This window comes from Belonocnema kinseyi, chromosome 4 (genome assembly GCF_010883055.1).
Source record: "Belonocnema kinseyi isolate 2016_QV_RU_SX_M_011 chromosome 4, B_treatae_v1, whole genome shotgun sequence".
Lineage (NCBI taxonomy): Eukaryota > Metazoa > Arthropoda > Insecta > Hymenoptera > Cynipidae > Belonocnema > Belonocnema kinseyi.
This window is the reverse complement of record NC_046660.1, coordinates 140,232,465-140,248,162: the sequence shown is the minus strand read 5'-3', so window position 1 is coordinate 140,248,162 and position 15,698 is coordinate 140,232,465. Positions and strand designations below refer to the sequence as shown.

Here is a 15,698-nt window from a genome sequence, read left to right as displayed (position 1 = left end):
GGAAGCTTCTTTTGGTTGAATAAAGGAATTATGTTAAACGGTTTCTTTAATTCAAGCGAGATTCAAAACAAATATTTTTCTTATATTTTCACAAATATTTACAGTTGAAATTAAATGAGATTTTGTTTATCTTTGATTAATATTTCTTTATTAATTGATTGTTAATGACGTGATATTGATATTTGATATTCTAATATTGTTATTTATTGTCCTCTATTTCTAAAACAAAAACAACGCAGCATTATTTTGTTTGTAACTTTTTAATATAACTTAGATTTTCAAAGAAAAATTTTATTTTGAAATTATACTCTCCATTTTTAAAAGTTTTGAAATTAAAATTATTTGACTTAGACCATACGATAATTTTGAGTCAGTCTTATTTAAAATGGTTCAATTTTGAATGTTTTGATTTTTAACGTCTTAAAGCTAGAGATATTATAATTAATTATATTCGATATTGGAAGAATATTTCATAAAATATATCTAATTATTTCCCTAAATCACTAATTTAGCTTTATAATTTTTCTTAAATCATTTCAGTTTTAATTTTTACGGCTTTTTGCTTTAAGTAGAAAAATGAGCAATATTCAGGAAAAAATGCAATATCATTTTCTTGATACATATAGTTTATAATATGTACATATTTATAACTTAACAATTCATAGAGATATTTCGATTTTTTACAATATCGTCTTGGTAAACTATTAAAAATAGTTAAGTCTTGTGGATTTAATAATTTAATGTTCATAAATACGTAACGCCTTGCTGGTGGCAGGGTTGTGCAGCGACGCGTCACTTGAGGTTTCTGACGTATTATACGTAAAAAATCCTGCAAAAAACGTAATAAAGATGGTGGCCTCGGATAGAGCATAATATAACCTCACTTTTAAAAATTATGCTTGTGTGTACCTGAAGACCTAAAATCTGTAGCACTGTTCCTGATCATTACATTTTGTTTTATAAAATGATCTTAAACAAAAATAAATCAGTTTGCAGCCGAATGTTTATTTTGTAATAATTTATTACGCAACATTCGATACAAACACCTTTTGGGTCGCAGGTATGTTATTAAAGATTAAATATTTTATTATTTTCTTTAATAATTTATACAATCTTCCTTATTTTAAATTTTCTTTGTATAAAGAGAATGTAATATAGTTTCTGTGATTTAAACTCCTGAACTCGAGACTCGAAAAAGTCCACTATTTATAAATTAATGTTTATTCCATGTTCTTCTAGCTTGTGTTGGCGGTATCATATTTATGCATAAAAATGTAATATTTATTCATACAAATTATATTTACAATTTTTTGAATATTTTGAAATCTTAACCTGTAAATTCTAGCTGATATTATTATAATATTGATGTCACTGATGATTTACTAACTTCTGTTTATAATCACTTTTTCTACAGGAATGTGTGCAAAGAATTTAACACTTGAGATGACAATTCGAAGAATATTCCCGAAAATAATACCATTTTCTTTTTTTAAAAGGAAGGATAATGTTTCCCAACATGGATTTCTTGGTCTGCCGCCTCTATTAATTGTCGAAGTTGTAGAATAATAACTTTGTTTTTCATTCACTTTAAGTTGCATGCATGCAATATAATAGCGCCTATCGCTATCGGTGCTATTTTAAGGTTGTGGAACGAAATGTAAATATGTCGACACCATATTGAAAACGTATATTACGTTCAGCCCCCTGCATCGACGTTAGTTCACTACTACGATTAAGTAAAGAGCGGAGTGCAAATGGCGCTGGGACTCTTTCCAGCCTATGTTTATATGACAAAAATAGAAAGCATTATAGTGGAAAATTAATTTGATCGATGATTTTCGCAATTAAAATTTTATTTCTTTTACGTGCCAAAAGATGAAGAAAATCTAAAAGCTTGGAAAAAGCCATCCCAAGGGAAAATTTTGTAATAAAACCTAGGCATGGCATGTGCAAGAGAAATTAAAAAAAAAAGAAGATATTTTGTGGGAGCGAAAAACGTTTGCAGATGATGGAGTCACTGTTCTGGGAGTGGCAAGTATAAATATCGAGACGTCCTAACGATAGGATGCCAACGCACCCGATCTACCAAATGATATTTAACCAAAAATATAAACAATAAAAAGCTAACCAAGAAGTAAGAACTAGAAAGTTTTAGATCGCGAAATTGGACAAGATGGAGCTAGAAGTTGGCCAAAACTAGAAGATGCTCGCTCGCTCCATCAAAACATTAAAGTCCTATCTCGGGCGAGTAAAGAATGAAGGTGCCACTTCTCACTTATAATCTAAACGCGAGAAGTGGCAACCTTCATGCTTTGCTCGCCCGAGATAGAACTTTCATGAATTGATAAAACGAGTGAGCACCTTTTAGTTTTGGCCAACTTCTAGCCTCATCTTGCTCAATTACGCGAGCAAAACTTTCTAGCGCTAAATTCTCGGTTAGTTTTTTATTGCTTTTATTTTTGATTAAGTACCGTCAAGTCGTGTCGCGTGCGTTGGCACCCTACCGTTAGGACGCCTCGATATACAATATTTATATTTAAAATGATTGATTGTTGTTTAATTGTAAGGTAACAATAATATTGCTGTTTATATAACAATTGGAAATTAATGTTCACATATTTTTGTTTGAACTCTTTATGAGGTATAAAATATAAGTGATACCGCATTGCAGTGCCGGTCGCACCGGTTGTTTTTGTCTTGATAAAGCGTAAAAATAAATTACATAATTAAATTGAGAAAGGATTTATTAATTAAAATAATAGTTTAATTTAAAAAAAAATAATGAAGAACTTGTCATGTATATCTTTTATCCTAAACTGAAACTTCTTTAATAGAATTAGAAATAAAAACAATTAAACGAGAACTATGTAATTTAATAAAAAATATCGGACATTTTATCTTCAACTGGAGCGAGACCTCTATTTAAAAAATTCTTTTGTAGTAATATATAAAATGACATAAGAACTATGTATTTTAATAGAAATGTCGAACATTTTGTCTTGAAATGAAACCATACCTTTATTTTTAAAATTCTCTCGACGAAATATAAGCAATTATATGAGAACTATGTGTTTTAATAAAAAATATCGAAGATGTACTCAAAATGAAACTATACCTTTATTTAAAATATTCTTTCGTACAAATATTAAAAATCAAATGAGAAGAACGTAATTTAATAAAAATTATCGTAGAAATATCAACAATTGAATAAGAACAATGTATTTTAATACATAATATCGAACATTTGATCTTAAATGGTAATGATATCTTTATTAAAAAAGTATTGTAGAAGTATAAAAACTTAGATAAGAACTATGTATTTTAATAGAAAATATTGGAAATATTATCTTAAAATTGAACGATAGCTTTATTTACGAGAAAATTCTTTCCAGGACATATAAAAACTAAAAAATATATCTTCTAGATTTAAAAAAATGTAACTATTATTTTTAATGATTCATCATTAGATAATGTTAATTAAAGAGTATAGCTATTTGAATAACTATTTCGACCTTATAATTAACGAGCTTATTTAAAATAAAACATTTGAATATTCATGTGACGAACGCAGCTGTGACGTTCTTGTCTACGTTATCAAAAACCATTTATCGCTTAAAATAATAAAGTTCGCTAAAGAAAGAAAAATTTAAGCTAAAAGGCGAAATTATATTTAAAAAAAAACTTAGCCGAGTTGCTGAGGTTTAATTGGCCTAAAGTTTTACGCAGTGTAAATACATTTATTGTAGTTTACGCAGTTTATTCAAATTAATCATTTGTTATTGTTTTAGGGTTACAGTCGTTAATAAATTGCTTATTTGTACCAGCATATGACATTGCTCTTATTTAAACTTTCTTATACATGAAATCAATTCCTTACCGTAATTTAAAATTAGAATATCTATTATTTAACTTTAATTTCTAATTAAATTTTATAGTGCATGACAGTAGTTTTGTTTATGAAATATAATTTCACAATATTATTATTAAAAATTATGTTATCAGTTTCACACTATTTGTTTGTAACTATATGTAACAAAAAAATATATTGTTTGTCTCCATCCTTTTTTTAAACTTATTTTTTTTTTCAAAAATACTTTATATAATTTTTATAGGAAAATTTGGAAGTCAATAATAAAATTTAGTATAATTATTTATTAAATTTTGTTTCTTGAGTTGAAAAATAATACCAATTAATTTCCACAATGTTACGATTGAAACCTTTCATATTTGCCGCAGCTAGAAAAAAAAATTTTAACGATTTTTTCAATTAAAATTAGTCTAATATTTAAAAATATATGAAATTTAAATTATGTGATACATAATATCGATTGTAATTACAAATAATATCAATAAAATTAATTTCCAACTAATTTTGCCTATGCTCGCCATGTTTAAACAGGCTGGAAAGGGTGCCAGCACCATCTGCACTCCTCGCTTCACTTGGCCATACTAGTGAACAAACGCTGAAATACAGTCGTTGCAGGGGGTTGTATACGTTTTGTACAAAACTGTGGACGTAATGTACGCACGTAAATTACGTCAAAAACCTCATGTAATTTACCTAAGATATATACTACGTACACAACCCTGGCGATGGGGGACGACGAGCGTTGTGCCTATGTTAGACTTGCGTCCACATAATGTAGGAAAACTTTTAGAGGGAGGGGGGGGGGCTGTACATATGAGGACCCAGTGGGCACACAAGTCCTAAACTTGTCCTATATACGTCTTTTGTCGGACGTCTTAAGGACGTCCTGAGGACCTTTTAAAGACATGAAAAGATCCAAAGGATGTCTTAAAGATGTCAAATCATATGACAGAGGTACATTCTAAGGACGTCTTTAGGATGTACCGGTGCCCACTGGGGAGTCAAAAAATGGCCTCTTCAAAGTATATTTCATTGGACGCAGAATGTCGCGAAACGTATAAATCCTGACGTCTCAGAAATGTATTTTTGGTGTCTGCTTTGAAAATCTTAAAAATCATTTGTATCTGGATGGTTTGAAAAAAACTTCTGATGCTCTTGTTAGATCCCAATGATTTTTTTTTTGTTTTTCATTAAATATTTTCTATTTTTTTAAACCATCATATCTACCTAAAATCCTTTTAATTTTTATAAATTCAGAAGAAAATTGTTATCTTGTATAAAAAGGTATTATAGTAAGGTATAATAAGTCAATATGAATTGAGAAAAAAATTTTCTGTCACATTAGTTTAAAATTTATAACTTAACTTTAATTTAAATTGTTACTAAAATGGGTTTTCTGGTCGCTATAAATGAATATACATTTAGCTATTAATTAGCCAAATATATTAAATAAATGATTGTAAGAAAGACGTAAAGGCTTCAAATTTTACACCCTCTGAACGTTACAAAAGAAAAATTAAAAGAATAATAAGCATTGCAAAACTAAACATATTAATGAATTTCATATTGCCAAAGAGAAGAATACAAATTTTAGAGTAGGGCTTCAAAGAAAAGATACAAATTTTTGTTTAATTTCGAAAGTTTAAATTTAGGTCAAATCAAATGTGGAAAATTGACAATGAAGCTTCAAAAATTCGAGGTATCAACATTCTACTACATATGGGGCAAAATTCGCCAAGTGTACCGGCCTAAAATTTTGTTGTCCCCGATCTTGTTGAAACTCTGCTAAATTGTAGTGTTAGTGGATCTCTTTTGATTCTGTAAAGGTGGCCGATCTTGTATAACGGGTGGCCAAGATACGGGGGCCGAAGTTTCTGACGTTTCACCCCACCTGCTTATGTTCAATAATTCATTACTTCTACTAAAGTTGTCCGATTTAATTTTTGTACCAGGGGGGTTCAAAGGGTTTTTCATGATCTTTGCAATAAAAATAAATGTTTCATTATAAAAAAGTTATTTGACCTTGATTTTTCAACTTTAATTTTTTTTGAGTTTTTCTCCAAGTTCGACCCTTTTTATTTTTTTAAAAATCATTTCAAAAGAACGCTTAATTTTTTGTCTTCAAAATTTCCCTAGGTAGAAAATGGGATGGGAGGGATTAGTGTCCGTGAAGTGGGTATCAACCGCACGGATACCAGGCACTAATTAGCTGAACCGCGACGCCAGATTTACTGTAGTGTCCGTAATGATCCATTAATTAATAACGCTATCTTGTCTCTGTTCTTGGCTCTTTTTTAATGTGTATTCTCAATAGAGTAGGTAAAATTATACATATTCCTGACAAATATAACACTTGGTTTCTCTACCTTTGGGATGAAACACGTATTTTTGTAGTACCCCAACATTACAGTCCATGCAAAAATGTGTGGATCGTGTAGAAAGGAAATGGTTGCTCTTTCCTTAATGTCTCCTTTAAATGCTGAAGTTGATCTACAGTTCAATATTGAAGAAGCCTCTATAAAAACGACAATTCGTCTCCTATTATCCAGATGGATACATTATCTGAAGTGGATGTTGACGAACTAACATTAGCCGAAGATCTTGAGAATTATCAAATTTTTCCTCCTTCTTTAACAAAGAACTTTCCAATAAGAAAAGAAGAGTGTGACAATGAGCAGCATCAATCAGCAGTAGACGTTTCCGATGAAATTAAAGAGAAATTCAAAAATTCTTCTAGCAATTGAGAAAAAGTGTTACTTTTAACGCTGGCACCAAAGTCTTGGGGTCGAGGGAGATTGGCAAAAGAATTTGGAGCCTCTGAATGTCAGACTAGAAAATCCAAGAAATTGGTTGCTAAAAGTGGAATTTTGACCTCCTCGAACCCTAAAAGAGGTAGACATTTGGCCTTTGAAACTGAATCTTTGGTTAGAGAATTCCACACTGATGACGAGAATAGACTATGATGCCTGGCATGAAGGATTTTGTTTCCATTAAAAAAGATGATGGATCCCGCGAACAGGTCCAAAAAAGATTGCTTTTTTGCAATCTGTCTGAATGATGTGCAAATTTTAAATGCAAGTATCCTGAAATTAAAATAAGCTTTTCAAAATTCTTACAGCTTAGACCTCGAAATTGCGTACTTGCTGGAGCCAATGGAACTCATAATGTTTGCGTGTGTGTTCACCACGAAAATGTGAACTTGATGCTAGATGAAGTGAACATACAAGAACTAATTCGTGAGACTGCTTACCCCATTGTAACTTATCATAACGCTTTTAAGAAGATCGCATGTAGCATTCCCAATCCAGAATGCTTTCTTGACAAATGCACAAAATTTCCTGGATCAGATGGTCTGAAAGACTTTTTAAAATCAGTTCTTGCAGATCAGTGTATTGAGAGAATAGAATATCAATGTTGGCAACAAACTGATAGAAGTACCTTACGTACAGAGATAACAGATGCAGAAGATTTTGCTGAAGAACTTTGCGAGTGCCTCTTTAAACTGAAACCTCATTCTTTTATAGACAAGGAACAATCATAATTTCTTAAGCAGCTTAAGAATAGCCTTACAGAAGGAGAATTTCTTATTCTGTGCGACTTTGATAAAAACTATGCATTTATAGTTCAAAATGCAGCACAAGCATTTAATTGGAACAACGATCAGGTGACTATATTTACCACTGTCATTTACTACAAAGAAGGCAAAAAGCTGAAGCATAAAGTGTTGCAATTCTATCAGACAATTTGAATCATGAAAGGATTGGTGTTTATGAGTTCCAAAAAATAATAACAAACTGCTTGAAAACAAATTTCGAAGCTAGAAAAATCTTTTACTTCACCGATGGAGCAGCACAACATTTTAAGAACAAATATAATTTCATGAATCTGCTAAACCATGAAACAGACTTCGGTATTCCAGCGGAGTGGCACTTACTAGCAACTGCACATGGGAAAGGACCATGCGATAGTATCGGTAGCAGTTTGAAAAGACTTGATGCGCGCACAAGTCACCAAGCATCATCTAGAGATTAGATATTGACTGCTGACGCTCTCTATCAATGGGCAAAGAAGAACTTGCCTGAAACTGCAGTCTTTTTCAGTTCCAAAAGGAAATCACGCTACCACAGTTGAACAACTCAAAATTCGATTCGCTTCTCCAAAGACAATCCCTGACACCCAAAAGTACCATGCTTTTATACCCGCTTCAAAATCAACTCTCATTGTGAGAAGGTATTCATCATCATTAAAACATGATATTTTTCCCAAGCCGAAAGTAGTGAAGAAATGAACAAAGGGAAGCGCCTGTGAAATGCAATAATGGAATCAATTGTCCATAACCTTATTGTTAGAGGCTAAGGGACTCACAACAAAAAGCACCCCAAATTGTGAGAGGCGAGGGGACTCACACCAAAAAGCACCCCAAATTGTGAATACTCATTATCATTTATTACTTTTCTGCAAGGATCACTATGTCGAAACTCTCAAGGCGAATGCAGTTTGTAGTGTAAATATAGGAATATTCAATTACTGTACATATATATGTAAATTCAAATTTTTCAATACGTTCCAGTCTGCTACTAATAGGAATTTACGTAGTACTGATGAGCTTCAATAAAAGTGAAACTGGAAATATCAAATATGACTACAGTACGCCGCGATTCAGCTAATCGATGCGTGGTACCTGTGCACTTGAGACCCATTTTATAGCCCCTAATTCCTCCCATGCATTAGTGGAGTTTAAACAAGATCGAGGACAAGAAAGTTTTAGGCGGGTACACTTGGCGAATTTTACCCCATATACCGAAAATATCCAGCTAATCGTACCAAAATGTCGGTATATAGAGCCCCTTTGTCCTGAAATGCGTGCCGAAATTTCTTTACGCATAGTCGTGTCATTAAAAAATGAACACATTAAAAATTGAAACATTTAAAGTTGAAATTAACATCCATGAAACTGAGCCTCGAACTGAGCATTTTGGTATTTTAGATACAATATTAATCTATAACATATTAAAAACTATGCATGTACTGATACATGTTCATATTGTTTAAATTGAAAATAAATTTCAACTTCAGGTCTTACACTATTTAGTAGTTATCTCAAGTTTAAAAATGATTTTTAAGATTGAGAAAAATATTTCTATTATTAATTGTAACTAATTTTAGAAGATTGCGCTAGGTGAACTTTCGAATAAATATTTCAGTTTAAAATTATTCAGTTATTTAGAGACTTACATATGTTTCTTCTGTCTGTTCAAGTAAAACTTGTGAAATTCTAATATACGGCTTATTCTATTCCTTGATGAACTCTGTAGAAATGTTTTTGGTATGTTTTTATTTACAAAAATGTATTTCATAAATATATTGTTTGTAAAATTAATGATTGTATAATTCCTTAATGAAAGATAAGCAAAAACGTATCCAGAGAGATTTGTAGAGAATACTTAAAAGAAAAAAATTAAGTGAGAACAAAATAATTTAAAATATTTTTTTCAAAAGTTCGCCGAGTAATAGGAGCATAAAATAACAAAAAAAATCAGCTTCACAATTTGAAGGGCCTGAAATTAACAATATTAGAGTGTTGAAAATTGAACAATTGTACAATTCTGCAATTCTTTCATTTTAAATATAAAGGCTTAATAGTTGCAACTTTCTTTAATGAAAATTTTGCTAATCAAATCATATCAATTTCAAGTGCTGAAAATTGAAGGACAATTTCATTTTTATTAAATATAAAATTTCATATATGTAAATCGTTTGGAGTTACAAAATTTTGAATTTTTTATTAGTTAATGTTAGTTTATTGTTATTTTTCTTGATCGTCGGGTAACGCATAGTTCTAATTGCTCCAATGTCATGAATATTTTCAGGCAGCTTAATTATCGACTGAAAATAAATTTGGCGATAGCGCCTCTTTCGCTCATTTTACTCACGACAACTGTTAAGAGGGGATGGATACTTGTGCGGGTAGAGACGCACAGCGGGGTTGGTTTAAGATGTTCGCCGACAGCGCCGTTTTCATTTATCCTGACCTACTAATAATTCTATCTCCATTGCGCCGCCACTTGCCGCATCTAGGTGTATAATATCTTGGATAAAAATTTGGTTAAAATTAGAAAACTGATGCATTATCGTAGTGGAACATCACTTCAGAAGACAATTGTTATAAAGAATAAAAAATTTTTAAACAATGTATTTATACCTACAATCATGAATAAAAAGAAATCCATAATGTATTATAAAGTGTTGGCATTACGAATATGTAGCATTACTTCAGGAGGAAAAAGTTATAAACAATATCTTTTAATAATTAATTTACTTCAGTAGCAGTATTTATCGTCACACTCTAAGTAGTTAAAAATCAGTTTGAAAATCAAATTTACAAGAATGCCTCTAGTCCCATTCAATATTCAATTCATTCAAAATTCAAGATTTTTTTTCAAATTGAGAATCTGTAAATTAAATTATTTCAAAGTAAAATTTCGAAGATAGACAAAATTAATAACTTTAAAAACTGATAATTTAAAATTCAAAGGAATTGAAATGGCATTAGTGCTGTTAAATAAAAATAATTTTCCATGATGTTACTTTAAACTACATTGAAGGTTTCAAAGTCAAAGCTGCTTAAATTGTAGAATTAAAAATTTTTATTACATTAAAAAAATGAAAATTCATTCCACAAATTTCTCTAAAATAAAAATTTAATTTTTGGTCATTTATTGTGCTAAATAAAAATTTTAGGCCTGCATTATTTTTAGGTGACGTTGTTTTTCATCTCTGCCTTTCCGATAATTTGGAAATTATTAATGAAATAAACTTTTTTCATTGCCTGCAAACAAGGTTAGTTCCGGGAGATTAGTTACTATGTTTATTCGTAAGTCCAAAGTTTTCGGCTAAAAATATTGTGTAGTTTGGAAGTAACGTTCGGGTGAATTGTAACACATAATTTCGAAATATACACGCACGTTGTTAGCAGTATAAAAATTTTTTTGATTAAAAAAAAAACAAAAAAGTGCGGGGACGTCCGTTAGCATGTTCGCTATCATTTCCCAGATTTTGAAGACAAAATATTTCTTATCCTAGGATAAAAGCCGGGGAATCTAACACTGAAAAAATTGATACTAATTCCTAAGCGCTATACAAATTAATCAAATTTTGCTAAATTAAAACTTTTTTGAATTAACCTACAAAAAAGTGTGTGGGGACGACCGTTAGCATGTTCGCAATCATTTCCCAAAATTTAAGACAAAATATTTATTATTCTAGAAAAATAGCCGTGGTAAACCTAAAACTGATAAAATCGACAATTTTCTGAGTATCACATTCCCTTAAAATGTATTTATTGACAGAAATGATCAAGATTATTTCTCGTTTTCTGTTTTCAGATGCTAAATTCGATGAATTGGATATCAGCAACTTTCGCAGTTCTTACTTCCTTGCTACTTTTATGGGGAATTGTCATTAAAATAAATCCTGCTTTCATTCCAAGCTTACCAATTATGCTTATATTACGGTTTTGTTCTTTGTGCCTGGGTAGTCTTTTGCTATATGCAGCGTCTGCAGTATTTTATAGGGTATTCACATTTAACAACTGTGAAAGTGCTGCTCTTGAACTGAGAAAGGTATGCATTGCTAAAAAATAACCTTTCTTCCATTTAAAATATATAACGGAAGTGTTTATGTTCAATTCCATCCACCATTGCACTATTTGAAATCTGTTAATTTCTGATATCAGATATCGCCGATTACTGGTGAAATAATTTTCTGGAGAAATGAAAAAGAATATGTCTCGGCCCCAATTTGTGCCCGGAACGCCAGTATTCACGAGTAGAGGGTTAATCAATTACGTCAATTTTCTCCAGAAAGTTATTTCAAATTCTACGTTCAGGTACGTACCCAAGTCGTAGGTCAATTGTAACGTTCAAGGTCAGTTAGAGGTTATTTGAAATTAACAAAGTTTTCCAAGAGGTCAGTGTAATTCCTGAAGTAAATTTCAACGAGGAATTCAATGGTGACCTTCATTTTGACCTTGAAGATGACCTTCATGGCTCTTTGAATGTAAAATTTGTTTTTTTAAATGGAAACCCCCTTTTTACATCTGCAATCGATAGAGCACAAAATTCTATATTCAGGTACGCAGTTTACGTTTATGTTTAGCATTACCCAGGAACAATGACGTGGACTTAGTAAATTCTGTTCCCTTTGGGGTGCTTGATTAGCGTGAGTCTCTTGCCTCTCACGTTTCGGGGTGCTTGATTAGCGTGAGCCCTTGTCTCTCACGCTTCAGTGAAGATGTTCGAACTGAAAACCTTGAGCTTCTTGACTCTCCAAAATACAATCAGGATTTGTGTCGGACCAATATCTACAATTTTGCCTGTTAACTTCACCTTGTAAAGTGAAAGTAGATTCATCTGAAAATACTGTATTGTACAAGAAAAGAGGATCTCTATCAATTCTGTCCATCATAATTTCACAAAATTCAACCCGACGGTCAGGATCGTCTTCATTGAGCTTTTGAACCAGATGAACTTTGTAAGGATGGAAATTAATGCTTTTTAAAATATTTCGCACTGTCTCAGGAGCAACGTCACGCTCATCACTAGCTCGACGTAAACTAAGGTGTGCATTTTCAACAAATGCTTGGGCTATGTCCATAGTAATCTTTTAGCGAAAGATAGTAAGTATGTACTCGTAATACGTAAATTTAGTTAAAATTCGTAATTTTCGTATGGAAAGCGGTATAGCACTCATGGTATCGACTTAGGTATTGACTTAGGTATCGAAAAACGGTATAGGACTGTATAACTCTTCGGGGAGGAACAGAACTCTCACGGGAACACCTGGAACTTTTAATGAAAAATTTCCTTATGATTTTGCAATATTCAAAACGCTGTAACCAAGATCAATACAGAGCTCACCAATGAATTTCTCGTTGAAATTTACTTCAGGAATTACACTGCCCCCTTGGAAAACTTTGTTAATTTCAAATAACCTCTAACCGACCTTGAACGTTACAATTAACCTATGACTTAAGCACGTACCTGAACGTAGATTTTTCCACTCTATCGATTGAAGATGTAAAAAAGGGGGTTTCTATTAAAAAAAAAATAAAGTTGACCTTCAAAAAGCCATGAAGGTCAACTTCAAGGTCAAAATGAAGGTCACCATTGAATTCCTCCTTGAAATTTACTTCAGGAATTACACTGGCCTCTTGGAAAACTTAGTTAATTTCAAATAATCTCTAACTGACCGTGAACGTTACAATTAACCTATGACTTAAGCACGTACCTGAACTTAGATTTTTCCGCTCTATCGATTGAAGATATAAAAAAGGGGGTTTCCATTAAAAAAAAAAGTTGACCTTCAATAAGCCATGAAGGTCAACTTCAAGGTCAAAATGAAGGTCATCATTGAATTCGTCCTTGAAATTTACTTCAGGAATTTCACTGACCTCTTGGAAAACTTAGTTAATTTCAAATAAACTCTAACTGACCTTGAACGTTACAAATAACCTATGACTTAAGCACGTATCTGAACGTAGATTTTTCCCCTCTATCGATTGAAGATGTAAAAAAGGGGTTTTCCATTAAAAAAAAAAAGTTGACCTTTAAAAAGCCATGAAGGTCAACTTCAAGATCAAAATGAAGGTCACCATTGAATTCCTCCTTGAAATTTACTTCAGAAATTACACTGGCCTCTTGGAAAACTTAGTTAATTTCAAATAAACTCTAACTGACCTTGAACGTTACAATTGACCTATGACTTGGGTACGTATCTGAACGTAGAATTTTCCGCTCTATCAATTGTTGAGGTAAAAAAGGGGGTTTCCGTTTAAAAAAACAAAGTTGACCTTCAAAAAGCCATTAAGGTCAACTTCAAGGTCAAAATGAAGGTCACCATTGAATTCCTCCTTGAAATTTACCTCAGGAATGACTTTCACTTTTTGGAAAAATATTTTACCTGAGGAAATATCCAACCGTCCCGGGGCTTTTTAAACACCCTGTATTTTAAATTTGGTTAAAATACGAGGAATGTTTAAAACCTTCAATTTAACTCTGCTGCAGTGTTTAATATTCTCATTTTAATTTTCAGCAAATAGAAGGTGCAAAGTCGGATTTAATCAGCAAAGGTATAAAATTCAAGGAAAAATAATCTAAGCTTAAAAGACAATGTATAATCCAATCATCAGTATACACTTTTAGTCTGTGCAATGTAAATGTCTTAGGCATTCAGAAGATTCAGGCATTCAGCCGACTGCTGGCGTTCAGAAGAATTTGGGATGAAATCTATACCTGGAGTCCGAGTGCCTGGTTTATTTCGGCATTCAGAAGCATACTCAGCTGCTTATATGAAAGCCTGACACGTTTTAGACATTTAAAGGAAACCAACCATAGAGTATTAAAACACAGTAAATGGCTATTTAAAATTTTATTTTCATGTTCATCTAATTAATTAAGTATACTTTTAAAAACTAATAATAATAATTTTATGTAATATATTTAACAAGTCTATTAATTTGAGTTCATGCTTTTACAGGTTTTGAAGGTAAAAATTTTTTTATTTGCCTTCTATAATTATATAATTATTATTCATGACCAATAACAAAGAAAAATGTAATCAAATAATTATTTAACTAATATTCTGTATTAGTTAAATAATTAAATAATTAATTTATCATGTATGTTAATAATTATTGTTGCATAATTATATCCACTCTTTATTTGTTTAAACTATCATTATATTTACTACATCTTCTGTACTTATGTATTATTTTTGTTTACTATTACGTATTATGATTTAGCAGTAATATTTCTTGCAATTCAAAATAATACAGATGTTATTCGTATTAATCAAATTCCGAAAATTTAACCGTTAACTTTGTTGTGTGACCAAATTGCAAATGAAAAATACAATGTTTTTTATTTTATTTATTTTTTAGTTTATACATAGTTCTTTCTTTTTGAAATTTCTGTTTATATGAGAATAATAAGATATTATCTAACTTAAATTAAAAGACCATTGTTTATTTTTTAGGAAATTTTAGTTATAATTTTTTAATGCATGTCTGGATTAACCATTTAAAATGCATCATTTGAATTTTGTAGACACTTTTTTCGTAGAATTTATTCTGTTCTATTTCAAATTGTAACTTGTACAAGGAATATTATAAATACGGCTATTTTTTGTTGTAATATTCACTAAATTCTACAAAAAAAATATGTTCAGAGTACAAATGATGCATGTTAAATGTCGAGCCCGTCGATTAACTTCTTTGCGTGACTGAATTGCAACCTAAAAATAACGTGTCTGCCTTTAAAACCTGTGTAAACATGAACCTAAATAAAGGGCTTTTTGAATACATGAAATAAAATCATTTTTCTTATTCTTTTGTAAAATTATATTTCATTAATTAGATGAATGTTAAAATAAAATATTACATAGCCAATCAGTGTTTTTTAATAATATATGGTTGGTTTCCTTTATTTGCCTGAAACGTGTCAGGATTTTAAAAGAATAGCTGAGCATTCTTCTGAATGCCTAAATAAACCAGGCACTTGGACTCCAGGTATAAATTTCGTCCCAAATGCCGGCAGTCTGCTAAAAGTGGATCCTCTAGATGCCTACGACATAAAGAAGATGATGCAATTATTAAAATAAAAAAATTGAACAATTAAAATGTTGAATGTTTTGACAAATGCTGCAAATCGATCAGGTAGAGCTTTTTTAGCCAACGATTACTCGTTTTTCTTTGATAAAAGCGTTATGGCTGCTGCCAAGTTGGAAATGTGTTTCCAAACAAAAGTACCGGTACGGGACATGTGCACAATCC

The 15,698-nt window shown here is 31.3% G+C and overlaps 1 protein-coding gene across 4 annotated transcripts; it reads left to right on the top strand.

The window, feature by feature from the left end:
* The first annotated feature begins 909 nt into the window (after nt 1-909).
* On the top strand, nt 910-14,079 carry LOC117171680 (dolichol-phosphate mannosyltransferase subunit 3). 4 transcript variants are annotated; one of them, XM_033359200.1, is made up of 3 exons: nt 910-1,060; nt 11,254-11,490; nt 13,961-14,079. In XM_033359200.1, the coding sequence occupies exons 2-3, from the start codon at nt 11,254-11,256 to the stop codon at nt 14,018-14,020; spliced, it is 297 nt and encodes a 98-aa protein (XP_033215091.1). In that variant the 5' UTR covers nt 910-1,060; the 3' UTR covers nt 14,021-14,079. The 4 variants fall into 4 exon arrangements, with proteins under 4 accessions (XP_033215091.1, XP_033215089.1, XP_033215090.1 ...); XM_033359198.1 differs by lacking the exon at nt 910-1,060 and adding an exon at nt 1,723-2,035; XM_033359199.1 differs by lacking the exon at nt 910-1,060 and adding an exon at nt 1,724-2,031.
* Nucleotides 14,080-15,698: the final 1,619 nt, after the last annotated feature.

Coding starts and splice junctions, on each gene's coding strand:
- LOC117171680 (XM_033359197.1), top strand. CDS start 4,520: ATGTACGCACGTAAATTACGTCAAAAACCTCAT. Junction 4,553..11,253: donor AATTACGTCAAAAACCTCAT/GTAATTTACCTA, acceptor TTCTGTTTTCAG/ATGCTAAATTCGATGAATTG. Junction 11,491..13,960: donor CTGCTCTTGAACTGAGAAAG/GTATGCATTGCT, acceptor TTTAATTTTCAG/CAAATAGAAGGTGCAAAGTC.